At 40.9% G+C, this 27955-nt stretch overlaps 4 protein-coding genes across 6 annotated transcripts; 1 reads left to right on the top strand and 3 right to left on the bottom strand.

Annotated features, from left to right (window-relative positions):
* Positions 1 to 66: 66 nt before the first annotated feature.
* Positions 67 to 8001, bottom strand: tmprss9 (transmembrane serine protease 9). The gene is made up of 16 exons (XM_051377201.1): positions 7857 to 8001; positions 6830 to 7064; positions 6608 to 6735; positions 6455 to 6522; positions 6203 to 6378; positions 6000 to 6044; positions 4973 to 5086; positions 4582 to 4747; positions 4157 to 4431; positions 3789 to 3931; positions 2940 to 3225; positions 2718 to 2831; positions 2451 to 2619; positions 2019 to 2284; positions 1332 to 1468; positions 67 to 627 (listed from the first exon to the last, which is right to left on the bottom strand). The coding sequence occupies exons 2-16, from the start codon at positions 6981 to 6983 to the stop codon at positions 466 to 468; spliced, it is 2403 nt and encodes an 800-aa protein (XP_051233161.1). The 5' UTR covers positions 6984 to 7064; positions 7857 to 8001; the 3' UTR covers positions 67 to 465.
* Positions 8002 to 9412: 1411 nt separating this feature from the next.
* lsm7 (LSM7 homolog, U6 small nuclear RNA and mRNA degradation associated) lies at positions 9413 to 10956 on the bottom strand. Its single transcript, XM_051376959.1, has 4 exons — positions 10878 to 10956; positions 10542 to 10632; positions 10363 to 10434; positions 9413 to 9890 (listed from the first exon to the last, which is right to left on the bottom strand). Exons 1-4 carry the CDS (start codon positions 10881 to 10883, stop codon positions 9748 to 9750), a joined length of 312 nt encoding a protein of 103 aa, XP_051232919.1. The 5' UTR covers positions 10884 to 10956; the 3' UTR covers positions 9413 to 9747.
* A 41-nt stretch (positions 10957 to 10997) lies between these two features.
* LOC127350394 (kelch-like protein 23) lies at positions 10998 to 13408 on the top strand. The gene is made up of 3 exons (XM_051376955.1): positions 10998 to 12224; positions 12395 to 12806; positions 12911 to 13408. Exons 1-3 carry the CDS (start codon positions 11210 to 11212, stop codon positions 13215 to 13217), a joined length of 1734 nt encoding a protein of 577 aa, XP_051232915.1. The 5' UTR covers positions 10998 to 11209; the 3' UTR covers positions 13218 to 13408.
* A 52-nt stretch (positions 13409 to 13460) lies between these two features.
* LOC127350396 (ceramide synthase 2) lies at positions 13461 to 27158 on the bottom strand. Of its 3 annotated transcripts, none has more exons than XM_051376957.1 (11): positions 27068 to 27158; positions 25630 to 25806; positions 22794 to 22911; positions 20599 to 20717; positions 20074 to 20131; positions 19916 to 19966; positions 18333 to 18425; positions 17493 to 17621; positions 16319 to 16425; positions 15590 to 15746; positions 13461 to 15499 (listed from the first exon to the last, which is right to left on the bottom strand). In XM_051376957.1, exons 2-11 carry the CDS (start codon positions 25803 to 25805, stop codon positions 15296 to 15298), a joined length of 1212 nt encoding a protein of 403 aa, XP_051232917.1. In that variant the 5' UTR covers position 25806; positions 27068 to 27158; the 3' UTR covers positions 13461 to 15295. The 3 variants fall into 3 exon arrangements, with proteins under 3 accessions (XP_051232917.1, XP_051232916.1, XP_051232918.1); XM_051376956.1 differs by lacking the exon at positions 27068 to 27158 and adding an exon at positions 26391 to 26507; XM_051376958.1 differs by lacking the exon at positions 27068 to 27158 and having other exon boundaries at positions 25518 to 25648.
* Between the last annotated feature and the right edge of the window lie 797 nt (positions 27159 to 27955).

The following is a 27955-nucleotide window of genomic DNA, read 5'->3' as shown; positions in this document are numbered from 1 at the left end:
ATTATTACATTGAATCTTTGTCTTATTTTTTTTTAAGAATAGATACAAAAAAAAGACAAGAAAATGTACCCATAAATGAACCACATATATTGTGCCCCACACAAAATGGAAAAAAACAACACCATGTACAGTAAGTTTACCAGTCAGGAAAATAAATAACTGAAATAAATACTTTCAATCATGCATGTGCTAGCAGAATGTCCATAAACCACAGTTCAGTATTCTTGCATCTTCAGTACATTATGAAAGAGGTTGGTCCCAGTTCAGATGATTGCACAGTATTACAAACAGCACCCATGACCAGTTAGTCACACAGGTCAATACTGTGGAAACTATGTGTGAGTATGTGTGTGACTTTTAGCATGACTTTAGTCCCTGTACAGTACACTTGTATGGAGAAGATGTTGAGGAAAATCCAGTGTCCATGTAGTTTGCAGCTTCTTAATTTCCCATTTTTTTGCCTCTTCAGAAAGGCAGGTGCGTAGATATCCATTTCCTGATGGATGTCACACGAGTGTAAACCCCCGGAAAACCAATTCGCCCACAACCGTGTCCCCAGCTGGTCACTCCAGCAATAAACCACTGGCCAGAGGGCTGACGGCAGGTCAGCGGCCCTCCAGAGTCTCCCTGGACGACAGAGGAGAGAAAGAACGAAGAGTGGCTTTTAATGATTTGTTAGAAATTAAAATAACCTCAATGCTCTAAGGTCTCCAGTACGTAAAGGTGAATAAAACAATTGATTAACGATGAGTAAGGAAGCAGAAGAATAAGTAAGACGCAGCAGGTACAAAGAGAATGTCACTTGGATCGCTGCTGAGATGCCAGGTGCTTTGACCGAGACAGGAATGCATGTGGGTTTCCTTACATAAGAAGATTACAGGGAGGGAACGGGTGAAAAGGGGGACTCTGTATTTGTAGGAAAGAAAGTCTACTCTCTCCCACCAGATAAGCATCTCTCAGATAAGCATCTCTCACATAAGTGCTGCAATGTTCCTTAACAAGCAACACTTGGTTCTCTCCATCATGTTTGTACCATAATTAGAATATCCGACAAGTATTTTCAAACCAACCAGATTTTACTTTTTACCGAGCACAAGTCCTAGAAAAAGAGTAAAGGGCAAGATTTACATTGTTCTGACCTGGTTAACCATCCACTGTAAAATCGGAGCCATGGCCCTATTTCCCTGAGCCTCTGTTCACTTGTTCTAACTCTGTTCCAAAATCTTACCGCTCAGATGCTGCCAAGATCGTACCACACAGACGTCTGGCCCACTTCCAGGCTGTGTAAAAGGTATTTGTGTCACATAGTATGAAGTCCCCCTGCATCTTACCAAACAGGTGTCCCTGCCTCCCTCCATGTAACCAGCACACATCATGTTAGGAGTCAGCACATTTCCATATGACTGCTGGCAGTCTGCCTGGTCAATGGTGTTCACTGCAGCTTTCTGCAGCAGGTTGGTCAATGAACCTGTGCCGAAGAACAATAAGTATATTAGTGGGTTATGCAATGTAATTTATTGGATAGGATTGCTGAAGATTGACAGGAAAAAGGGCCACAGGTTGGATTAAAGCCCATTGCCGCTGCAGCTGACAGACTCAGCCTCAGTGCATGGGGCGCCAGCTCTACCAGGTCAGCTATAAGACACTGCACAATGCATTTCTTTTACTGCTGCGAACACTACAGACTAAATTACATTCATACAACCTCAGCAGATGAAAGATAAATACTGCATGCTTTTTGTAATTTGAGTGAAGAGGCCATTTGATAGTGATTCATATTATATTGTAAGATATATGTCATAATGGAGCTGTAAGAGTTTACCTCAGTACAAAATTCCTTATGATGCTTTAAGAAAAGTCCTGAGTCTTTAGGAGCATAATAATATGGAAGCTTTTGCTCTTTAAAATTAATTTACTTTACTGCTTTACTTTATTGTAACATGTTAATATCATTGTGCAATTGTACAGTGCTTTCTGGAAAGCTGTGCCCAAAGTCAGAGGGATTTTAAATCTCTCACCTCCTTCCCTCATGGATCCCCAGCCTGTGATGTAGCACTCTGCATTCTTCAGGAAGCGGTGCACTGGTGAGGGGAGACAGACAGACTGGATGGTGTAGGACATGGGGGCTGGGACTGCCAGCTCTAACAGAGCCACGTCATGGTCCATGTTGGTGCCATTGAAGGCTGGGTGGATGATGACCCTCTGGATAGGGATGACCAGGGCTCCCACTCCAGAGCGCAGCACAGTTCCCAGGCTCACAGCCCAGTTAGTGGGGCTCTGGTCACTAAGAGGTTATAGATGAAGGCTGTGTTATAACAGGCTCAGTACCATTCTGGATGCAATGGAAGAGGTATTTTTGATATTAACTAATTTTATTGGAAAGAAGTCACGCTTCAAGGTTTTAATGTGCTGCTGTGCTAAGGCATGTAGTATCTAAACACACACAGTACCTTTTGAAGCAGTGTGCTGCTGTGAGTAACCATTTGCTGTGAATGAGTGTGGCGCCACAACGGTGAAGTCTCTGGTACTGGAGACTGCCAATCCAAGGCCACTCCCCCCTTCGAGCTGTTACTCCACCCACGATCCTCTGGGAGCCCAATGCAGGACGTACGCCACAGTCTGGAAGAAAAACCCCCGCATCAGATACATTTCCATTAAACCCTGTACGTGCACTCCTTTACACATGCAAACCATGGTACAGTATGATGTAAACTTACCACAGTTTAGTTCGTCGGTTTGGTTGGGGCAGTCTGGGACTCTGTCGCACTCCGGGTTGACCTTGCTGATGCAGGAGGTGGCGCTACACTGGAAGTTTCCACTGCAGTTCAAGACTGGGAGACATGATGGACAGATCATGTGGCATGAGTCTAAATAATAATTTAGTTCAAATATTTCTTATTCTATATTTATGACTGCTCTCTAATAAAATTAAGCTGTACCAGGTAGTGTTGGTGCAGATGACACATCCATGGCTACGGTCCTGGGTACTGGCGGGTGATTAAAGCCTCCTTCTGTCACAGAAACTGGCACAGTAGGAACATACTGGGAGTAATCTTGGACCAAGCTGGGATCTGTGTGGCTGAGAATCCAGTTGCGGAGCCTGGTGACGCGGGAATAAACCCCAGGCCTGTTGATCTGAGCACAGCCCACACCCCAACTCACCACCCCAGCCAGGAAGAACCTACCAGGGGCTCCCTCACACACCAGAGGCCCTCCAGAGTCACCCTGCAGGGACAACACAAGACCTCTGATTCTCTGATGTAAATGCTGTTGCTCAGCACAGTGCTGCTGCCACATGAAAACCCTGTTAGTGTAATTTCGGTGTACAGTTCAGTGTCAGGTCATGTTGGTTGACTAGGATGGGAGCACTTCAGGGTTGCTCTGCCGGGTATTTATTGTCAGAATGCAGTATATCAATTATTTATACTTTGGATTGTTTTGCCATATAATGGGTTACGAGCTGAATCTGAAATGTGTTTAGGTGCATTAAACTGATTGAGCTGCAGTGGGAGACTGGACTGAGCCTTTACTGGGGAGGAATGGCATGTTTTTCTTACTGTAATATTACATCATGTTATACTGAGATGAAAATAACAGCAACAGCCCATAGGCCATGTTAACATACAGTTTTATTCCTACTTTTCAAGAGAGAAAAGGACGACCAGATCATCAGTGTATGGACGCAAACTCCCCGCCCTGAGACGTTAAAGTATTGTAGCAAAATGTAAGTTGATAGCTATTGTGCTATTGTAGCCACCTTTATGTGAACCAAGTGAAACAGTGCTAACCTGACACGAGTCCACCTTGCCCTGCAGGAATCCAGCACACATCATGTTGGAAGTAACAGCACCTCTGTACACAGACGATTTATTGCACACCTTGGAGTCGATGATTTTCACCACCGCCTTCTGCAGTGTGGGAGGCACATCATCTGAGCGACAGAAGAGCGCAGGATGACTAAATTAGTTTACGATTATAAATCATAAATTATTTATTTCTTATTATTATCTTACAGGAAAATATCATCTGAACGCTAAAAGCAGACACACTATTGACTTTACAGTATTGGGTATCAAACAAAAAATAATCAACTCCTTCTCTCTTTAGATTCCTCATATGTTGATGTGCTGAGCTGTACTGCTGGAGGCAGACTCACTATTAAACTGGTTTAGAGCTCCCCACCCTGACACCACACAGCTGTGTCCGGGGGCAAAGACATGAGACGGGGAGGGAAGGCAGACAGGCTGGATGTAAGAGCTGAAGGTGAGAGGGGTCTCCAGCTCCAGCACAGTAACATCGTTGTCAGTGGTCATGGGGTTGTAGTATGGAGACACAACCAGTGACTTGATGTTAATGGTTTTGGACTCGGTCTCCTCACCGCTCACTAGTGTGGCTCCTACCATGGCCGTCCACTCTTTGGGGTCCTTGTCCCTGTAACAGAAAACAAAGTGATATATAAATATACAATATATAATATACAAAATATACATGCAAGTCACTTAACACAATTTACAGTTACAAAGATTTAATGAATAAACTCATAAACCTGTCTCTTAATTTTTGAATGATGTTGCTGCCTACCTCTCAAAGCAGTGCGCTGCACTGACCAGCCAGCGTTCGCTGATTATGGAGGCTCCACAGGTGTGACGTCCGTGGAGCCTCAGACTAACCTGCCATGGCAGCTCACCTTCCCGAGCATCCTCGCCACCCACCACCCGACTCCCCATAGCAGGACGAGTACCACAGGCTGGGGGGAAAAGTCACAGCATGTGGTCGAGGTGAAGATGAAGCAGTGATGGTTTTTCCGTAAAGGTATGTCAGTAACCTCACATTTACAATATAATATTACAATATATAGTCAGTGCCAGTATATTCTTTTTGTGGTAACGGGCATGTTTTTTACCAACAACAACTGAAAAAGAAAATTGAATAATTAGGCTTAAAGGGACTGTAGTAAAATTTGTAGTTTCACCACAACGAGATTCATCAGATCCGTCTGCACAGTCGGGGATGAAATCACACTCTGGGTTCAATTTAGTGACACATTCTCCATTGTCACAAGTGAAGGTGTTGTCAGGACACCTGGCTGGAGAGACCAGATCATATAAAAAAGGATGAGAGTCACAAAGAAAGGTACAATATGTACACTTACAGCTGGTAAAGAATTAAAACAATCTTTTGAGAGGAAACACCAGATCCGAAACAAACAATATATGCAATATGTCTTTATAGTGTCAATTGTTTTCATGTAAAGGTATTTACTATAGGTGCAAGAAAGATGGCTGTTCTTTAGAGCAAGTCAATTAATATTACAGGACTTTAATGGATGGATTCACTTCTTTGCACATTTCTGTCTTAAAACAATAACCATGTACCCATATGTGCATTACAAGAGGTCAATGTTCATTCTGCTTGAAGAGATCCTTTCCTGTTTTTTAAAATATATTTTTATTCAAATTTTGCAGCAGTTGCAGGGAAATAAACAACAATGACCCACCCAACCCCCTCCCACAACCTGTATGTAATCTGTGTAAAACAAGTGAGTGAGTGTAAAACAAAAAAAAGCATTTTGCAGTCTGAATTAGTCAAATCAAGTGGGTATCTTTATTCATTAGCACAAATTTCCTTTTTTGTGCCCCTGCTTTCTTCTGCAGGCTCATATTAGCTTCAGATAAACTTCAGAATGCGTTTTTGCACAGAATGAGGATTTTGTTCTACCTCAAACATTGGTATTGCGTAATGAAGGGATCTCTTCATGGACAACAGGAACGATGACAAAGATCAAAAACTCTTCCAATGTACATAAGAGCATAGCAAGTAAAACCTGTTATTTAAACTATATATATTTTAAAAAGAGTCACAAAAAAATATATAAATTTTCTGTGATTAACAAGTCATACTATCTGCCCTGATTTTAAAAACACCACCCATTTGGTATTCCACAAAGGTGTAAACATATGCTGAAGGATTATTATTAGGCACACAACATATTCACTCACCTATCATCTCATCTCCAATAGCATAAAATGACTTCCCACTGGCTCCTAAGAATGAGGAGACAGAAACACATAGGTCCTGTGAGAACTGTGGAAGTCCCTGAGACAATGCATTGCACATCTGTGGCCTATTTTCGTCACTCCCACGACACACATCCACTTGTAGGGCCACAGACAGTCGACTGATGACAGTATAGTTTCACTACCCAGTAAGATGATAGTGTTGATCTCTCCAAATTCTGGCACCTCTAGTGGTTTATCCTGCATTGCTGATCTGAGCCCTGCTCTCAGCAAGTCCTGAACAAGGTTGTCTGAATACTGCTGGACCTTGGACACCCTGAGGACCAGTCTGAACGTTGCCATCACGTCACCATTAATGTTACTGGGAAAGCAGGAAAACAGTCAATGTAGTTTGTTGCTTGGAGTGAATTATCTACCTCCGTTCAGCTTTCACTTACCCATAGGCAACAATACTGCAATCAACGTAGTGATGTGATATTGATGAGGCAGTGAAGACATTTTTAATCTGGGGGGAAAAAAAGTAAAATGTACAATTTAACACTTTTTAATGGAAATGTTGGGCTCTCAACATAGTGACAATCTGGACTGACCTTGGACTTTAAAACAGAGGATAGTACTATGGAGAAACCAGAGTCCTCATCCTGCAGAACAGGATCATACTTCAGACCTTTCAGTTCCACTGTCTCCATGAAATAATGCTGCTCCTGAACCAGGTAGGCTGGTAACAACAGAGGAGAAATGGTTCATCCTTCAAAGAATACGTTTAGGAATTGTGTTTCACAGAGTAGTATGAATACTGTCTACAGACTCACCAATAAGCAGGCCTACAAAGACCCCGATAACAAGGAAGATAAGGAAGAAGGCTATGAGGATGCTCCTATAGCAGGCAGGGTTGGAAGGGGCAGAAGATGCTCCTGAAGAAGACCACGACCCTCCTCCTCCTCCTCCATCCTTTTTCAACTCCATGTTGGATTCACAGCACGACCTCACAAGTCACATTCCACTGTACCCAGTATCATAATGCCCGACAGACAAAATGATCCAATCCTGGTAGAAATACAGTAACAGCTGTTCTGTCATTAACTGTAATAAGTAGGACCTAGTGGAGAAGACTGTAATAACAGATAATATATATAGGTAGGACTGGACAACAACATCCATGTCAATAATCTGATTTATATTGGCCGTACATCCCAATATGAATATTATGTTCCCCTTTGCTTTATATCAGACACATGTGAACCAACAACTTAAAATAATTAAGTTTTTTTTATTTTTTTATTTACAAGTAGCTTGAGACTTAACACGATAACAAAATGTGTGTTCATATATTCAATTAATACTGAATAGTCGTTATTGTTTTGTCATTCACACAAACAACCTTCAACAACAATAAATATGTTACAAACAATTAAGAAATAAGGTTTCCCACTTAGGAAATGTAGCTAACCAGGGAGACACGTTGTTAAATGTAAACTCTAGATACAGATGCCCATATAAGAAAATAATACACACACACAGAGACGTGAGGATTGTAAACTCGTTAGGACAGAAACATCAAGCAGTAATTCTGCTCGGGAGAGCTGGCTGAGATTGTACGGGTGTGCGTAAAAGAGATCACGGAGGCCATGTTACCTGGCGATCACAAATCAGACGTGGAAAAAGGTCACACTAAAAACAAGTTAACTTCCCTAAAGTTCTACGGATAACAGGTTTTCAATGAATACATTGAATCCACGAGGAAATCCATTATTCTCTGCACAGGCAAATTACGCACGGTGCCTCCAGTGAGGACCATTAAACAATACAGGCTTTATGTTCTGAAGTAAACTCACTCACCTTTTTCTTCTCTCATTCCTCTGAACACTGACATTCACGATATCCCGCAGTTCTCAGTGCATGGCTTGGCACACACATGAATAGATACATGCATGGAGGAAGACAAGGGACAGGACCGAGAGGTCCGCTATTTGTTCCACCTGCCAAGGGGGCGTGTCGTGTCCGTCCCGCAGGTAGCTCACCTTTTCAGTTTACTTTAGTAGAAGTCGGCTCAGCTTCAGAAATCCCCGGCCGACCCTCCTCCCATCGGTCTTGATCCCTTTGGTTACACCCCGGTGTGCACAGGCCTTTCTACTGTCACCTCAGAGTTCCCATAATCTCCAGGTAAATAATTAACATTTCCTTTACGTTACAGAAAGTTTGAGAAAAGTAATGCCTGAAAAAGATTGGACATTAAAAAAAGTGTTCAGTGGAGCCCAGTACTCCCTCTAGTTGCAGCCTGCCTCTGCTCCATTGACACAGTGACTGAGCAGCAGAGGAGGGGCGAAGCCTCCTGGAATTCTGCCTTTTCACTTCTGGCTGCATGTCCAGGGCTCACAACACCTGGCAAACCATGGTGGGTTCTTTTACCAGGATTACAGCCTCTCTAATCAGTTAAGGTGCCTTTACTGGGACTTCATTAACCTACTGCACTTAGGTTGACAGTGAGAGTGGAAGTAGATTAAACTCCATTAGGGAGTATTTTATTCACAATTCTGTGATACTATCAAAGAATGTTTTACAGTCACATCCAATATGTTGAGTGAATGTTGGAGCCCAGTTAAGGGTGTACTGTTGACAAGAAAAATACTGAATTAGTATTAGTATTACAAGTTAATATTTAGTGTTTTACAGTCCATTTTATGAAAATTTGATCCATTTACTTTCCATTTTTTTGAGGTAATGGACAACATAAATCCCTCCTGCCAGCCACCCTAAATGAACAATCCTAACAAAGGTAAATCAGTCTACTTACATTATTCCCCCACCCTGCTTAAAGCACTTTCAACTCAATGCAGTTATGACCACAAATGTCTCTTTGTCAGCGTGAGCAGGCTCGAATGGCTTATCTTCACACACACAGACACACCATTTAAACACTTTGAAAGATCACAATGAAATACTTGTTACTTGAGCTGTAGCCAATCCAGCGGCTTGTCCAAAGACTACCATTAAATGGTTAAGAAGTCCATCAAGTGATCTGAACTATTTGGCCGGTGTTATAAAATATATATGAAACTATTAGCTTCTGTGATTATTAAAGGAGTGCAGGTGTAAATTAGCTGTAGCTATTTTGTTATTTTAGTTATTTTGGCCTTCATGAAACAAGACTTTATTTCTATGGTCGAATTAGACAGCAGTGGCACTGAGCTATAGCCAGACCACAAGTAACAGACAGCTGAATTGGATATAAACCCTACTGGAAAAGGCTGGAGAACCACACAGAAAACAGCAGCTCACTGTTCAGTGTTCATTAAATTGCTGCAACCTTTAAGGTTCTCTGAATGTAGTCTATACAGTTCTCCATCCATATATCCAACACACACATGAACAAGGGAGAACAAAACTGACAACACTCTATATACATTTTCATTTTATTTTCTTATCAAAAACAACAAAGAATAGTAAAAAGTTGACTAATTCTGGATAAAAAGAAAATGGTACTGTTAACATTTCCCAAACTTGTGGGCTCTTGACAACTCAAATCTTTGCAAACTTGCACATCACAGACAGAAACAAAAGTGAAGTGCTTTCAAGTGTCCTTTTGCTGATCAACTTATGATTTTCAACAACAGAAATTTGTTTTGTCATACACATTATTACTGTTATGTTTTAAAAATAAAACAACAAAAAAAAAACCCACAAAAGTGTGTGTGCATGGTTGTAATTGTGTGTTTGTGTGACGACAGCGTTAGCCATCCTGCTGCTGTATGAACGGGTTTGGTATAGCCTCCATGCCGTCCTGAGGACAGATGAGCACTACGGAGGTTCCTCTGCAGACCACCAGCCCCAGCTGCCGGGTGTCTTCTGTCAGCTTCAGTTGGTCATCTGGATCTGGATAGACAAGAGTTAAAGATACATATGAACCTGTTCTTATTAAAAAGGTTCCCTGTGGAGTTCTTCCACCACTAGTGGCGCTATGGAGCAATACTTTTATGTGTGATGGGTCCCAATTTAAATGCTTCTTCCACTTTTGTTTGGCAGACTAGACACAGCAATGGCATATTGCTGCCATTCACTGATTACTCCATAGTTTAGACTCACAGTTGGAGTTACTGGTGTCTGTTTGCCCTTTGAAGTAGTGTTTAATTTAATGTTGCTCTCATTTGTTGGAATTAGGGTTTAATTTAGCTTCCTGACAGTTTACGGATTAGTGTTACAGAGATTACTAGTTTAGGTGAATCTTAAGGTTGGGTCATTTGCCCAATAACATATTTATGTCATGTTGCACATAATGACATTTCCTATTACAATGTTTCTTCATTTAACTAATATTTAACTAATATTTAACTAATATTCAACTTACCTCGCATATACTCGATTGTGCCGTCCAGCACCAGGTTCAAGAGAGGATCGAAACCCTTCAGGACACCGCTGGCTGAGAGGGAAATACACAGTGTACAGCTCTCATTACTCCGGATTCACTCAGTGTTCATTCACCGTTTCCACTGGCTAACGTGGTTAGCATTAGCCCAATCCACCTACCCTCTCGTCCTCCTTGAAACTTCACACGAATCGGCTTGTCGATGTATTTTGACAAGTCGAAGATGCTCTCCTTTTTCTTCTTTTCTTTATCCTACATAGAGCAAAGGGACATTGTTGGTAACACACACACACTAACTTAGCCCGAGGTTAGCTTTGCCCGGCTAGCCAAGTTAGCAAATGTAAGAATAACACCGCGTGTTGCTTTCGAGTAGTTCTTCTACATTTCAGGACATGTTCGGATTTAAAAACTACACCAACTAAAGACATCCCCGAGAGTGTTTGTGGATGCAAAGGTAATCAGATATTTGAATGAAAGCGAAAACCAAACGAACTCACCGCCATGTTAGCCGTGTGACACGGAAGTTAAACTCTGACCTCAGAAACGTTCCACCAATCAAATCGTTGAGCGCCTGAATGTGACGTCATGGGTTTGTTGTTTAATAGTTTGTTGACTCTATTGTTAATTTACTGACTGGGGAAAATGTTCAGAGTCTAATAAGCAAACACCCAATGTTAAGTTATTACTCCCCGTCCTCGCTGTGTTATAATTTGCTTCTGTTTTGACCTCCTTTTCTTGTTGTGTTTAGCCGGCAGGCAGTCAGTCAGTCAGGAAAGTCTATTAATATCGCCAGCTGGTCTGTTGTAAACCAGAACGAGGACGAGGCACTATGCAGAAGACGGCTGGTGTGTCTGTTTCTTGTGACATGGCCTGCAGAGCTGACGCTGAGCTTAAACCTGAAAGCTTTAAATTCACAGTTCTTTCTGAACAGATAAACCAACTTGAGGAGGATGACTCTGCTTTACATATGAAAGAGCCTGATGTAATCCCTGATACTACTCTACGGGTAGAAGGAGAGGATTTTTATGTCAACCGTCAGCAACTGGCCCTCCAGAGTCCCTACTTCAGGGCTCTGTTTTTTGGCTGTGGTATAGAGAGCACCAAAAAGAGGATTGAGATCAAAGGTGTGGGCCTGCAGCATTTCAGGGTTTTGATGGAATACAGCAGGACATCAAACCTTGCTTTGGACAGAGAAAATGTTCTAGGGATCTTTGAGACTGCAGACTTTTTACAACTGGAGCAAGCCAGGCTGCTGTGCTGCAAGTTCCTGGAGCGTGAGCTGCACCTCAGTAACTGTCTGGGAATGATGGCCTATGCCTGGCGGCTGGGTTGCACTCAGCTCTACAAGGCGGCACGACAGGTGGTGCTCACACACTTCTCTGCTATTGCCGCTGAAGAGGACTTCCTGTCTTTGTCTAAGGAGGCGATAGCAGATCTTCTTGCCAGTGATGACCTGGCCATCCATAAAGATGATTTTGCCCTGGAGGCCACCCTGCGTTGGGTGTCATTTGACCCAAAACGAGAAGAACATTTTCTGGAGCTCATTGAACTGGTGAGGCCTGAGTCGCTCTCTTTACCATTTATCACTGAACTTTTGACCAAAATGAAAAGCTCTGACCCCAGAGCAAAGCTCATTTACATGCTTAATGAACATTTCCCGGCATCTTGGTCAGTGGGGAGGTCACTGAAGAGAACCAGGGCCAGAGAGACCCTCTTTGTCCTGGGTGGCCCTCATGATCAGGAGCAACAGGCACTGTACCAGTTTCACCCGCTCAGTGGTAGATGGCAGAGTTGTGCACCTCTGCGGAGGAAGAACCTCACACAGTACTCGGTAGCTGCAGTAGGTAATGGTTGAATCATGAGATGAGGATGAAACTGATGATGAGTGATAGGCTGAATGTGTATTTATTCTTCATTGGAAGATGTAAATGCAAAATAATACCACATACGTATATTAACCATTAGAATGATCATGTATTTACTATCATCATTTTCGGATTCTCTCATTATGCAGGAGACAATGTGGTTGTGACAGGTGGCCACTTCCGGGACGTGCTGTGGTTCAGTGTGGATTGGGTCAGGACATACGAATGTGGGAACCAGCGCTGGGTGGACGGACCGGCCCTGCAGAAATCTAGGCACAGCCACTGCTCCATAGGGCTGGACTCAGTACTGTATGTCTTGGGGGGTAGCATGGATGAAGGGCTTGTGGATGATGTAGAAAGGCTGGTCCTAGGGTCAGAGGAGGGCTGGGAAGTGGTCAGCCCCATGGTTAGGGCTGTGGAGAGGGCAGCCACTGCCGCTCTGGGGTCATGTATCTACGTGGCGTGTGGCTTGGATGAAAATGGGGAGGCGTATGGTGGAATTCAGAGATATATGGTGAAGGAGGATCAGTGGGATGTGGTCTCTTATTCTCCATTTCCACGGTGAGTGTCAATCTTCTGCTTTGCTTTTTGCCAATGTCAATCAGACATTTCTTCATTAGTATATTTTAGTGTTTTTGCTTTAGCTTTGTTAACCCTTTTCACAGATATGACCTGGTTGCCACGGAGCTCAACGGCGCCCTCTACTTCTTTGGAGGCCAAGGCTTGCGTTTTGACGTGGAAACAGATGAGTGGACTGTGCTGGAGGAGGAGGAATGTCTGGACAGGAAGTTCTTCTCTGGCTGCACAACAGTCAACAGCCAGATATACCTGGTCAGTGAGAAGAAGAGCAATAAAGCATTCCCCAACATGGTTCTGATGGACCCTTACATAGACACGTGCATTGAGGTGGACGATGCCATACCCTGCCCGGTGCCCCTCAGAGGGTGTGTCACCATGAGAATGGTCACTTGACGGTGTGTGATGTGGCCGAATGAAAATGCATTTATCTGTTCTACATAACAATATATGTAGTTATGCATATGTGTGTATTGGAAGTGTCATTCTTGCCTTAAACAGAGCACTTGCCATATATATTTGTATGTAAGAGGTCAGAAATGAAAAGCCATTTCATAGAACAAAAAAATCTAAAAATGGATTGAATGAACACATACTCAATACTAGTAAACCACACTTGAAATAAGACAGCAGTGCTAATTTTATTCAATAGAAGTCATTTATTAAAACTTTTCAACTGACAACACAATCAACAAAGCATTTGGGTGCAGTCATAAGAGAACATTTGATAGTCACTTTCATTGAAACATTATATTTCACCAGGTTTTCTATTTTTGATTAAAAAAAAGCAGTATTCTAGTGCGGGTCATGGGTGTGTTATTCAGTGGATCAGCCCTTTTAGTGCACTACAACTTAAATCCAACCTTGTGTTGGGGACCCCACTGCTCTTAAGTCCCTGTTCAGAGTCAGACACGAGCCTGCTTCTACTCCTGCTCCTTTATATAAAATATTGTTTGTTGCAGTATGCAGACACGTAAGACACATATCTTTAAGAGTTGTCTCACTAACCTATGAAAATGTAATACCAGTGTTTTGGTAGTGAGTGTACTGTAGTTTATGATGGCTGGAACCAAGCCAGGAAGAAGCTTACAGTTTAAACACATGTAAACTCCAGCTCTTGTAGAATGCAGTCTAATCATATGAAAATATGTCAGTCTTTTATAATAACCATTAAATCTTAAAACTTTTATTCATCTGAGCCATAAAGCATTTTACCTTTGTAGACAACTCTACTATCTAAAATACCTCACATTTCACTAATGCCCATCTGTATGCATACTTAAGTTTTACCTAGGCACCAGCAGCCTTACCAACATTTCACACAAAACATCAGAACCAGTCACAGTAAGGCTTGGCCCGTGTGTTTGTCCAGTAAAGGTAATCCTACTTACACGCAGAGCTTAATATCAAGTGCTTGTCACAGAATAGTGTAAAAAACAGCAGCCAAGGCACAAAACTAAAGTCCAGTAGAGCAAACCATAACAAAAAGCCTAGTTGAGATATCATGCTGCCTGTCACAATGTTCAAAGTAGAAAAAGAAACAAAAAACAAACACATACACATATAGCTTTAGGTCCATATTTCTAGGAGCAGTAACATTTTTTGTAAAGGCATCATTTCATCAGACATGGGGAGTGGATTCTCTACAAGGATATGTTCTTCATTGTGCACCAGAGGGCGTCATATCTTTTCTAAGGAGTAAGCTCAAACAGAAAAATATAACTATCATCCCTAAAGGACTTCTTCAGTAGCCTTTTATATTCTGTCACAGATTACAACATAAAATGACCTGTTGAGTAATTGGTTCATAAAAAATATATATATAAAGTGGTTTATCAACAGATTTACTACAATCAATGTTTTTAATAGTCTATGTACAATCAACCATATCGTGTATGTGGATACAAAGCTGTGGGAGTGAATTACTATTAATTCTATGTTTTAGTTTGCTCTGTTTAAAACATTATACCACAGATTAGATTAGAACAGTTTGATTTTGTATAAAAAACATTTAGTTTTTCTTGTTCAACAGAAAGGATGCATTATAGCACAGCCCAGGTACTTGTATGCTTATGTATTTACAAACAAGTTATTATAGTTCAATGAAAAGAAACCACAGAAATACAAAATTTGCAAAAAGAACTCATATGGTTTGTTGTAAACGAATTTTTTTTTTTGCCAAATATATTTTTATAGTATGTAGTGGTATGGGTGACAGTAACAATGGCGTTTCTTCCTAATCTCACACTGGTTGTGCAGATTTACAATCATCTGTGCTTCTTTGCCCTCTTTTTTTCAAGATAAGCAAGATGCAGACTTACCCTGATCAGAAATCATCAATGGACCATGTTGGATGTACACAAGCCATATGTATGTATATTATGTCAGACATGAGTTAATCTCCATTAGGCGGGAGGGAAAAATAACTTTTTTCTTCCAGTGAGGCTTGGTAGATGTGGAAGGAGGCTGCTCCACTATCTGGCTTTGGGCAGTCTGCTATTTATATTCCTCTGGTTGGTGAGGTTGTTCAGGACACAGTTGTTAGCCAGCGATGCCAGTTTGGAGTTGATTGCACCTTTTCTTTGTTCCCAGCTGCACTCGTCTCCTTCCTCAGGCTCCTCCTCTTCCTCCTCATCATCCACCTCACTCTCCTCATCGCTACGTTCATCACGCTCCACCTATGAAGGAAGTAAATAAGTAAATAAACATTTTTTGGTGCCCAAGTACTGCACTTATTGTCCTTCCCTTTTCATTTGCACTCTTCTCACCTTGCCCAGGAACACAAACTTGCAGACCATGCGCAGGATGAGATAAGCCCAGAAGATGTGGAGAGCTTGCAGCACTAACAGCAGCGTATTAAAGAAATAATAACCAGGGAAAGGGCCGAAGAACTCTAGAGACACTACCAGGGTTGAGTAGAGCACTCTGGGAAACAAACACAGTGAGACACAGTTGGTTTTAGTATCGTTCCAGCACAAACTTGAAAGGTTTAGAGCACTGCGAATCACTCAAGTACTGTTTCACAACTGGCAGAATCAATTCTTCGCCAGGGACTATAAATCTGCTGCTCTCAGCTTAGCTCAGTGATGTAAGGTCGGTGGGAGAGAGAGAAAAGGACAAAGATGCATGAGGAAATACGAGACGACATGGACACAGTTGGGTGAGCAACGGAGCAGATCCTTGACAGTTCCAACAAAACATTAGTACATGCTACAGGAAGTACAAAAACAGTATTTGAAAAGTGCCAGTGTATGATGCAAGATAAAAATCTGTGAAAGATGACTTGTTGTATTATTGCTACGACACAGACCTCCAAACCAAATGACCACTGCAGAAAAACAAAGTGACCCCCTAGTTTGAGGCAAAAGTTTGTGCAAAACCATGTGTTTGATTCTGGAAAACAACATCTGTACACAATTTTACTTAAAAACTGAGAGAAAACAATGAAAAAATACATCAATATATCATAATAATAATCATATTCCACCATGTTTTACCTGCCAGGTAGCACCACCAGCCTCGTCACCAGGAAGACCAGAGCGAAGATGACAAACAGCGAGTCACACGTCCTCGTCCAGCCAGCATAGTGCAACATCTTGGCAGACTTTCAGAAGAAAAGGTGCTTGTCACTCATCAGTAATCACAAAAAGAGTGACCTCTTTAATCCTATACAATTCTTGGCTTATCTGTGATACTTTTTCTGGAGCGATTTACAGCGAGTGACCAAAAAGAGGCTCAGTGCTTCAAACTGACTGCAGGACAGTCTCCTTAAAACTCCTTTACATAGCCTGACCTTATTCCATCAATTTTGATTTGTTGTAGCACAATTAATATCACTCCATTCACTTCACATGCACTCAAGTAGTCTGATTTCCAAATTTAAAATGTGAAAACCATTCATCTTCAATAATTCAAATGCTGCCAACAGTCCTAGAAACACTATTCAAAATTGAAAGGAAATTAACAGCTTTTACTCCAAAATGAGATCTCCATCATTGAAATTACCAGTTATAAAATGAGTGGCAGGACAAAGATGAATGAATTCAGGCAATATATTCATAATAGACTTTCACAGGCCAAAATGCCATTAATAATCTGTAGTTATTAAGTTACCACTTTCTAATAAACTGAACCAGGTCCTCTACTCAGAAACACACACCCAGCTGTACAGAGTTACTGGCTGAACATGACACCTGCATCACTGTCCCTTTAGTGCCAGACAACACCCAGTAATGCCTGAGGTCATGTGACTAGCTCTACATATTTCCTTATCTGAGATGAGTGTCAGTCTTGATTTTCAGATGCTATCAGTGAAATGTTACACCCGGGAAAATCAGCCTCATAAAACCAAGAACAATGGGCCTATTGTTTTTCTGAGGACTTGCAGGTTATAATTTTACAGCCACAAAGAGTATTTTTACAATTGACAAATGACTTTAATGCTTTTCTATGCGCAGCTCGGTTCAAACTAGATGTACACTCACAATTTGTTAGAGTGTAAGGATAGGAAAACTCAACAAATAGCACATTGACTGTATTCAAGTCAAGTTCCCTGTGACTATGTTTCTGGCATTTCAAAGCATTTTAATTATGCCTTTTGTAATTGTTTTTTCCTTTCCTCCAACTTAAAGTACACAATCACAGTTGTGAAATTTGGGTGTGGTGTTTTACCTCCAAAAGGAAGTCAGAAGAGTCATGCACCAACATCACCAGAGTGCCAACCCTCACAAAGTTGGCACAGTAGGAGAAACCAATGAGGAATATGGTGGCGATATGATGAATCACCTGCTCCTTGAAATCCTGGAACGCACGCATGAACACACAGAGACCACACAGTATGAGGAGGATATATAGTAGCGTAACCACAACTTCAGCAGCTCTCCATCTGAGTCCAAGTATTGGGACGGCAAATTTACATGTTGTCTGATGTGATTTTCTCAAAATATCTTTGATCAGCAGCTTGGAATGTCTGGTGTACCACACAAAACCACTTTTTCTTCTTCCAGAATTTAGAAAATTGCCTAAGAAAGCATCTGAAGTGGTTTCCTTAAAATATGAAAAATAGATGAATTACATTGAAACTCTATATTTCTGTATATAAAGCAGTTTAGCAATATAGCAAAGACTAACTAAGACTAAGTAGTGTAGAACACATTTAAAAGGAGTCTGGAGTAAATTAATTTACAGTATGTGCAAAAGACTTAAAATCCTGCCATACTCAAGTTTTAAAATGACACCAAATGAAAAGTACACAAAGTTATGATGTAACATCAGATAATCCGATGCATAATCCGTATTAAGTATAATCTTGCAAGAGAAAATCAACATTTGGATTACACTGTGGAATGAGTGAGTAAGTAATGACATTTAGCTTTTTGGTTTTGACCACTTGACTAAAAGTTCAAATCTCAGGCACAAAATGAGAGGAAGTGCACAGGAAACCATCTGAAAACCATCCATCAGGATGTTGCAGTGAGATTCAATTTGTATGAAAACCAAGCTCACACTCACTTTTCGCTTGACATCCACAGAGACACACAGAAGCAAGGACACATAGAAGCCCATTTCCAAGATGTAATACCAGTGATGAGCCTCGGCCACCGGCTACAGAGAGAGAGAGAGAGAGAGAGAGAGAGAGAGAGAGAGAGAGAGAGAGAGAGAGAGAGAGAGAGAGAGAGAAGTTAGAACAAAAAGTAGGGAATTTAAATTGAGTGGTATGTGGTTGCAACAGAAGCATTTCCATCATCCTGCTTATCTGTGTAGCTGCAGGAAAACATGCTATAGATGTATGATAAAGCTAAAAGAGCAGAATGAACTGATATTGCAGTTCTGGCCCCTCCTGCGTGTGTGTGCTGACAAAGATCTGAAGATTTGTGGGGTTTTGGAGGTAATGGGACCCTCAAAAGCGCCCTTTGTCCTAAAACTACCCAGGATTCCACACGACTGAGCATTTACAGCTTCACCCTGTTTGATTGGTTTGTTTATGTGTGTGCGTGAAAAACCAGTGGTGAAGTTCCAAAAGCTCTTAATGGTCCAATAAGAACATATAAAGAACATACTGTATAAACAAAACTGTCAACCTCTTTTCAACGGAAGGGCTTTTATTCAAAGAAAGTGGTGGTGCACTATCTCTAAACAAAATACCTCCTACAGAACACACAGCATAAGTCTGCACAACCACAATAGTAGGAAGTTGGCTGAGGCATTTAACCCCTAAAAACACATCCTTTCTCTGTCTTAGAGGCCACGAGACCTCAGAAAGGGAACAAAAAAAGTTCAGAGGCAGTTTTGCCGGCAGGAGCGATAATCAGTCAAACTGCAGATAGAGAGCTTGGCATTTTTTCCTAGTGTTTTCTGTTATAGGCCATGACCCCACAAGGAAGGACTGTCTTCCCTGCAGGAATGTTGACCTGCAGGCATGACTAACTGTCACTGAAACAGTAGAGATATTGGCTTTTCAGGCTCAGAGTGAAAAAAAACCCCTGCAAAGACAAAAGCATTCAAGCCAACTATAAAGGAATTGAGATGAAAGTTAGTGGGAGGGTGGAGTGCACTGACCAAACTTTGTAAGAAACCCAAAGTCTTCTGTGGCTAAATCCTTCAACACAGACTTAAGACTTTTTGTTTTCTTGGTTCACTCCCAGCCATTGTTTTTTCTGCTCGCTTTTCTTTTAAGTGTGTTAGTGTGTGTCCAAGTTGTGCTAAAGGAAAGGAAAGGTTGAATTTTGTAATATATATACGTATATATATTCAATTGATTATTTAGTCTATAAATTTGCAGGAAATTATGAAAAATGCCCATTGTAAGTTCAAATAGCCCATAGGTGATGTTTTGTCCAACCCACGGTCCGAAGCCAAACATATTCAGTTCATAATCTTGTTGAACGACTAGTCAATAATCTAATAATCATTTCAACACTATTGAAATTAAAATACAGCAAGATACCAACTGAAAGTACCTACTGGCATTTCTGGAATAAAAGAAAGTTACTTAATCTAAGAGGACAGGCTGTTACTTTAAATACTTCCTGATTGTGTCTTAGAGTTTATATAAACAACATCAGAACATTAAAATCATGCTATTTCCTGCTCACCTGTTTGGGATATCCCCTCCAACACTCGCTGTCATCCCAGAACCATGGAGTCTGGAAGATCAAATAATCATAAGCATTCCATTCTATTCCCACACATTGTATCTGTAATGAAGGCCTGCTTATCTTTTAAAAGAAATAAAAGTGACTGACAGACTTACATTAATTAAAGAGCCGAGCCCTCCAGTGAACGCTACAAGGTAGAAGACAAAACGCCAGCTGTACAGATAAAAATAAACAACATCATTAGTTAGAGGCTATGGTATAAATTAAATTAGTGAATTAGCTTTTATCAGGATCAAAGAGAAAGAAATGTCAAAGAGGGATCTTACACAGCTGTACTGTCTATTCACATAAATATGAAAGGTTTAACATGCTGCATTTCACTGATGTAATTCAAAGATAGCACTTTGTGTGGTGATTGATGGCGAACTAAGCAGCAACCTTTCCCACAGACATCATGTAACATGACATCAGTAAACTCATTGCCTGTAAACAACACAGGCAACAAACCTGCAGTTAGCTCCACAGTGCAAATCTACAGAGTGGTGAGACGCTCAGCTCTCCTGCAGCTCCACTTTAACCTTTTGGCTGACAGGATTGTTGTACTTTCCATTAAACATTTAGCCTGCTACAGCTTTGACGGACAGACATACACAACTGTGATTCAGATAATAAAAACTCACGAGGCCTCGCAGAACTTTTTGGTGTTGCTGGGTCGGTCCTGGTTCCTTCTGTGTCTGAACCAGGTCTGGATCTTTCTCTGGGAGAGTCCACACTGCTTCCCCAAGCTCACCACCTCACTCTGAATACACAAAAATACATATTCACACATACATTATGGGTGCACACATACAGGGTTAGACAGTAAATGTTTTATGCTGCTGGCCGCTCTATCATTCCCTGAGATGGAATATTTCATACGTGATATATTACCAACCAGACCTCCTTGTCGATGTCCCTGACAGCTGTGTTACACATTCATTACACGAAAATGCAGTTCATACAAGCTGCACATCTGACCTGTCAAAATGGAGGACTCCTACAATGATAAATGTGTACAACCCAAGCATTTGTTCTGTGCTGATGAGTCTGTAACAATGTCTGTCTGCTCTTTCTTTTTGCATCCTGATACTTGACAGGGTGTTGTGTTGCTGTTGAAAACACCTGTGTTGTATTAAAGGATACATTTTGAAGGCAAGAATACTTGGGGTGCAACATTTAACCCTGACTGTGTAATCCAAATTCTTATTACAAATGTTTATCACAGTACTTTCTCTATTCAGTCATGTGTCTGTGGTGACAACACACATAACACTGGCATTGCTGCTGCTAGTCCAGGCCACATGGAAATAGATGAATTGCAAATAAGTCAGGGCACACTGGCACGAGTGGAATTATGCACATGAACACACACATAGACAGACAGAACAGTGCTCATGGAGAAGTGAATTTTCATTGAATATGTCAAATCATGTATTTACATATCTGATAGGACAGAACACTGCTTGTCTGCACTGGAAGATCAGTGTGGCAGTGCCAAGTGAAACCAAGAGGAGGGCTGAGAATTCCCATGTGAACCTGTACCTCATTGCGACTTGCCTGTACCTGTTCACTGATTAAGGGAAAATAATACAGCGTAGTTTGCACAGAGGCACACTTGTGATTATGCAGTGATTGCATTGTTATTACCCTATTTTTTATGCACATGTTTGGTTCACTAACATTCTGATCACAAAGGGAAATGATGGCAATAAAAGGTGACAATGACAACTGAGGTTTATTAGACAACATAATGATGGCAGAGCTGTTTAAAGGAAGGAACAATTTCTCACACTCTAGAGGAAACACACTTAACACTTAAAACTTTAAAATTTCCTGTTTCATGACTCATCACTGTACCTTTGTAACACATCAGTGTGACTGAGTCTAGGTGAATATCTGGGGACTTCCTCTTTTTATCAGTTCCTTGTTCTAAGACAGCTCATCAAGCTCTTTGGCTGAGATAAAACCCACACACACTTAACTCACACTACCAACATATATAAAACTGTGTCAGTCCTGCCCACACTCTTTCCATCAGTCGTTGCATTTCCTGCAATTTGGTCTGAAAATTTATTCAAACTCCCACACGTTTGCATTAGCAGGTCATGCAATTTCCTTCAAGGCAGGTGACTGTTCCAAACACACTAAGCATTATGATTGGGAGACTCATGGTGAGAACTCCCAACTTACTTACAACAACTTAATCACATTTATAATCATGTAATGGTTTCCTGTATGATGTTTTTATTAACATTAACATTCTCCTCTCTTTTTATTATTGCTCTGCATGCTTAGAAATTTTCTTTCTTTAAAAAAATAAATGCTTTTAAGCCTTAGCCCTAACCTTAACCAGTCAATAGATACATTTGTGTCATTACCAAAAAGAGCCATGTCCTTTACTGCCTTATCTTTGATTTATGTTCAGCTCTAGCATCTTTTTTTGGGAGAGTATTAACTGTATATCAAAATATAGATGATATGTTTTGTTTTGTTTTTTCCTGATAAACACACAGACGAGGTGGCAGTACTTTTTTCAGCCCTAATTCTGCAGATCCTCCTCCTCAGATGCATCTGAACAAAGTTAGGGCAGCCGCTTTGAAGCCTGTGAAGTGAAGCTTGGGGCAAAAACAGTTCACTAAGTACTTGCTGCTTCTTGTAAAGTTTATCACTGCAAGGTATTAATTTAAGGATATCCAGATGAACATAAGAGGACACCTGTTAGGAGATTAGTGAGTAAACCAAACTGAAGACGTTAAAGTAGGGGGATCTTAAATAGGAATGGAAATTAATGAGTAGACAGAAGAGAGATCTTCTGTCAAAAAATGGGAATACGAACCTGTGATGGTTGCCGACTGTTCTGTTTGTAGAAGGTCTCCAGCTTTGGGATGGAAGCAGCTCGAATCCGAATCCGATCCTTCACACCTAAACATTTGCTTAATGGGATGGCGATGAGCCTGAAAGGACAAAGAACAGGAGAAAGACAAAAGAAAATGTTTCCTCATCAACTTCAATCTTGACAGTGCAACAAACTGGATTATAATAATATATATATATATATAATTCCAGAGGGATTAAAGAGAGAAGACATCAACAGCTGTCCAATGTGATCCTACCACGGACCAGTGCAGAGTAATGGCAACAAGATAGCTCATTATGCTGCTCCTGACAGCCTGTAGAGCCGCTCCCATGGGCATATTGTGACATTTGGCTAGACTGCCTTTGTCATTAGCAGATATGGCATCAAGAGACACTTGATCTACGTGTGTGTGTGTGTGTGTGTGTGTGTGTGTGTGTGTGTGTGTGTGTGTGTGTGTGTTACAGAGAGACGGAGATGTTGAAGTGATGGAGAATAACAAGGACAATGTGAGTGTATAAGTACTGGATAGATGTTTGATAAATGTGCTTGTGTAAGTGTGTGTGTGTGTGTGTGTGCACGTGCATAATCACATGTGTGTAACTCTAGCTCAGACGTAATCATCCTAAAGTGGGCAGAGAGGGCGAGATCAGAGAGAATGAGAAGGTCAGGACAGCTTTTCACTGAGAGACAAACATGGTCTCTGGTTACAGGAACCTCTAACACATACACACACAAACACACACACACAAATACACACACACCCCTACCTCAATACATGAAACAGCTGCGACCCAGGATGATCAAATTAAGACACACCTTTTCACCTTCCAGCTTACTGACAGCTCCTCGAACATAAACAACTCCTGAATACTTCACTGTCCACAACTTCCCCACACAGGTGCATGCTGGTATACTGCATATCAGAATCAGAATCAGAAATACTTTATTGATCCCCGGGGGGAAATGTGTTAATATGCTATATACAGTAATACATCTAATGTTACTACTCTGCTAATAAACACAAAAAGGCTTTAAGTTAAACAATAGTGCCAATCTTACGAAGAGCCCATGTCAAGGAAGCTCATGCCGGCTTTTCAACTTTAGCACAGGTAATACAGTAGCAGATAAGGGAAAGCATGCAAAACAAGCCTCCTATCTATTCATCCATCAAAAGTCTGTGCATTCTCACTGTCAATTCCCATTCTGCTACCAGCAAAACTAGTTAAGTGTACAGACACAAGTTGACCGTGAACTTTAACCTGCAGTTAAAGCAGTTAGACACTTATGAGACAATAAAATAAAATAAAAGATAAAATAAATACATTAATTAATAATTTCATGTAATATCACATTTTTAAGACATCAGTGGATGATATTTCATTACTCAGTTTGTCTCATTTCTGATGTGATATGTATGTAAAATGTGTAAATTAAGGTCAATAAGAGTTTTGTGTTGGTGATTCTGTAAATTTGATTTATTGTCCAGTCCTATAAACACCCGCACCATTGTTTACTTTTATGGACAATAGTGTGTAAAAGTGTAAATAAATGATCTCATACTTGAATCATATTTACAAGTGTCTAGACTTCCTTGAGCTGGGACAGACAGAGAACCTTTTAGTGTTCATTCATATTTAGTAGCCCTGTATATGAGCACCACTTAAGTATTTTAAGTATGCAACTAATGATTATTTTCTATTATTCAACAATAGAGCCTGAAGTTACTTCATGAAACGTCTTGTTTCGCCCAATCACCAGTCCAAAACCCCAAATTATTCAACTAAGTATCATGTAAAGATGCAAATTCTTCCATTTAGAATTTGAAAGTGTCACATTTCTGTTTGAAAAATCACTTAGACAATGAACTGATCAACAAAATAATTTTCTTTCAACTGACATATCAAAAGACTCCAATGTAAAAATACCCTTAAATGCTGTTAAATGCTTCAAAACATATCAAAATCCACCTTGTGTTGCTCAAATACACAAAACATATATTTTTTTAATGTATGCTGTCATTATTTTGTACTGAAGAAAAGATTAAATTCCCTCTTTCCATGATCACAGAGATGTTTTGACCTTTTAAGTCTCAAGATGCTTCATCAGGATTCTCAAAGTAAGCCCTACTGGGAATTTACATTCAAGTTTTTCCAGCAACCAGCAGTTGCTATATCTCTATAAGAGGTTGCGGAGGCTGGTAGTTCCTCCAGTAATTAGCTCTGTAGCCATTCAACACAAAACAAATTCATTTTAGCTCACTTACTGTTGTTCATCAGCTCTAAAGAAACCACCATCACCGTTGCCATATCACAATTACTATCCTCTGTTTCCTCCAATGTATACATCACGTTTTAAAAGGCCGAACACTGTCCCTCCGGGAGGAGAGCGGGCTTTCACACAGTCAGCAGCTAAAAACTGTCTACTCATGATGCCTACATCCATCTATAGGGAGCACTACTGAAGGGTAAAGGAGCCATTATTCTGGGCCACACAGGTAGAAAACCAGCCAGCCAGCATGACCAGTGCGAAGAGGAAATCAGATACACACAATATTGCGTTTACACATTTGCTTTCACCTGGCGACCGACTCATAGAAGTCACCATCGTGCTTAACTGTTTACTTAAGGCTTTGCAACACTTCCAATCAATCATACATCATTTAAAATCACAGTTGTAGGTTCACCATAAACATTGAAAACTTACTGCTCCAGTGAGTCAAGCATAGCACATGTCATAGTTAATGACAACAGTGAAAAAGCAAGTCTTGCATCTGTGATTTCATGGTCCAGCTGAGATTGAGGCAGGTGTGTCTCACCTCTCAAAGACATATCTGAGGGCTATAAAGGCGAAGGCCAGAGGCAAGGTGTAGATAAGATCCCTGGGTAGAGGAAAGCGGCCCTCGTCCTCTTTCATCCTAATGTCCTGCCAGTGCATGCCAGCAGGAAGCCAGTACTCCTCCTGCCACAGCCACTCATTTAGCAGGGCCTCCATCCTGAGGGGAGGAGAGAAGGAGAACAGTGTTTTAATGTGAGTGTTTTCCAGAGCAGACCTGACCTGCTAAAACATTGATGCCTTATTCATTTTTATACCAAACAGCAGCTGAGACCCTCAAGATTACACATTAAAAGACACACAGAGGGAGCAAAGCAGCATCTTGTTCACACGTTTACTTTTGATCATAATGGATCAAATGTTGGTCTATAGCGTATCAGAAAATAGGGGAAAATCCAATTTAAATTTCCCAGATTGAAGGTGAGGTCTTCAAATTCCTCGTTGTATCTAATGAACAGTTCATAACCTACAGATATTCAGTGTACATTCATATATAACTAAACAAAGCAGCAAATCATCACACTTGGCAAGCTGAAACAGAGGAGGTTTGGCAAAATGATTAAAATCAATCAATTCATTGATTATAAAAATGATTAATAAACGAATTATTTTAGCTTCACACCACAAATACTCATTGGTTTGACCACAAAACAGCAACAACAAGAAACAACAGTTGATTACTTGAACATAACACAGAACATGCAAATCTACCAGCCAGCAAAAAAACAAAACAAAAACAAAAACCTTAGTGGGCCTCGATCCGAGCATGTGATCCTGCATGTATCCCAAACATTCCTGAACAATGCTGCCTTGACACTTGCAAGAGCTTCAAGAACTATCTGCCAAACCCGCACACACACGCATGCACGCGCACACGCTCACGAGCTCACAAATAAACACATTCACAAATAAACACACACACACACACACACACACACACACACACACACACACACACACACCCCTTCCTGCGGTTATGAAATCGCATATTCAAAGCTGGTCGGCTGGAGTTTAAAAGCTTCCTACAGCGTCATATCGATCGGCTGATAATTGATTACAGGCGTACAGCATGAAAGCGTGAGTTAAAGCCTCCATGCACCCTGCTGGCAAGAGAAAACAAAACAGCCTGCGCATGACAGCGAGTCGCAACCAGCCACATAACAGACACGCACCTTATCTGCTGAGACAAATAAACCAGGTTTTGGACTAACAACAAGCAACATATTATTAATAAATATCCCATGAAGTCCGGCAACTACAGGGAGGAAGCCCACCTCTCACATCCAGCCGAGCAGACCCATCAACAAACAACAACCCAATCACATTTAATCACATTGATCGATTTCTAAATGCCAGAAAACCCCCTAACAAACGCCTCATTGTTCTTCCATAACAGACTATAAACGCGACATTGCGGTTACCTGTCCGCGCTCCGGTGATGGGGATGATGAGAAGCGAACAGCAGCAACTGGGAGAGAAGAGGAGAGGAGAGGAGAGGAGGAGCGTGTTTGACGCAACCTGCTCCCGCCGAGGGCGGGGAGAGCCGATCTGTCGTCATCAGCATCGCTTTCATTGGGTTTTTTTTTTGTCACCTTGCATGAGATAACTATATGGCCGTCATTTCATGATATGCAATCTATCATTTTAATATGATGGTCATAAAAATGTGACAACATCTTGTCATTTACTGCAAACAAAGCCCTAAAAAAGCAAATCAGTTTGTACCAGTCTCTTAGTTATATATGATATCCACAAATAAGAGTGAACATTTGGAAGGATCCCTTTGGAAGACATTTTTTTGCAGTGTTTAATGCTGAAAACATAGGAGTTACGCATTTATATATATATGTAGATTATATTTTTTGTATCTTATTTTATGTAGACCCAGTGTGTGAACTATACCAGGGCTTTCAGGGGAGCTCCCTTTTTCTACTGTAGGAGGAGGATATATTTTGTGATATTTTCTGATCTGAAGTTAATGATATTGGGCTGTCACTCTTCAGTGGGGATGGCATGATTAGCAGTGTTAATAAGTGATGAATCACCTTATGCACAAATCATACATCAATAGTTTAAGCATAATTGAATTCCTGAATTTTGCATGGCCTTGCACTTTTGCCCAATCAACACTCAACTCTGCAATTTTGACCAATCATTGCCATTTCCTGCACAAAATGTTAAGTCTTATGTCACCAAATTCACTTGAAGATGCAGAAACTACAATTTTATTCTTACTGGAACAAGTTGTCTTCAATTCTCATGGCAAAACATCCTTAAAAACATCATCATGCACAATATCTGTTGTGAAA

Source organism: Dicentrarchus labrax, unplaced genomic scaffold (assembly GCF_905237075.1).
Source record: "Dicentrarchus labrax unplaced genomic scaffold, dlabrax2021, whole genome shotgun sequence".
In the NCBI taxonomy this organism is placed as follows: Eukaryota; Metazoa; Chordata; class Actinopteri; family Moronidae; genus Dicentrarchus; species Dicentrarchus labrax.
This window is presented reverse-complemented; position numbering and strand designations above follow the sequence as displayed.

Excerpts from the sequence above, each read along its gene's own strand:
- LOC127350394 (XM_051376955.1), top strand. The coding sequence starts at position 11,210 with ATGCAGAAGACGGCTGGTGTGTCTGTTTCTTGTGACATGGCCTGCAGA. Across the intron at positions 12,225-12,394 it reads GTACTCGGTAGCTGCAGTAG|GAGACAATGTGGTTGTGACA; the intron begins GTAATGGTTGAA and ends CTCATTATGCAG. Across the intron at positions 12,807-12,910 it reads TCTTATTCTCCATTTCCACG|ATATGACCTGGTTGCCACGG; the intron begins GTGAGTGTCAAT and ends CCCTTTTCACAG.
- tmprss9 (XM_051377201.1), bottom strand. The coding sequence starts at position 6,983 with ATGGAGTTGAAAAAGGATGGAGGAGGAGGAGGAGGGTCGTGGTCTTCT. Across the intron at positions 6,379-6,454 it reads TGCAGTATTGTTGCCTATGG|TAACATTAATGGTGACGTGA; the intron begins GTAAGTGAAAGC and ends CTGCTTTCCCAG. Across the intron at positions 2,285-2,450 it reads GCAGCACACTGCTTCAAAAG|TGACCAGAGCCCCACTAACT; the intron begins GTACTGTGTGTG and ends ATAACCTCTTAG.
- lsm7 (XM_051376959.1), bottom strand. Across the intron at positions 10,435-10,541 it reads GTTTCAAGGAGGACGAGAGG|CCAGCGGTGTCCTGAAGGGT; the intron begins GTAGGTGGATTG and ends TTTCCCTCTCAG. Across the intron at positions 9,891-10,362 it reads CACAATCGAGTATATGCGAG|ATCCAGATGACCAACTGAAG; the intron begins GTAAGTTGAATA and ends TTGTCTATCCAG.
- LOC127350396 (XM_051376957.1), bottom strand. The coding sequence starts at position 25,805 with ATGGAGGCCCTGCTAAATGAGTGGCTGTGGCAGGAGGAGTACTGGCTT. Across the intron at positions 16,426-17,492 it reads CTTCTGACTTCCTTTTGGAG|TCTGCCAAGATGTTGCACTA; the intron begins GTAAAACACCAC and ends TTCTTCTGAAAG. Across the intron at positions 15,500-15,589 it reads AGTTTGTGTTCCTGGGCAAG|GTGGAGCGTGATGAACGTAG; the intron begins GTGAGAAGAGTG and ends CTTCCTTCATAG.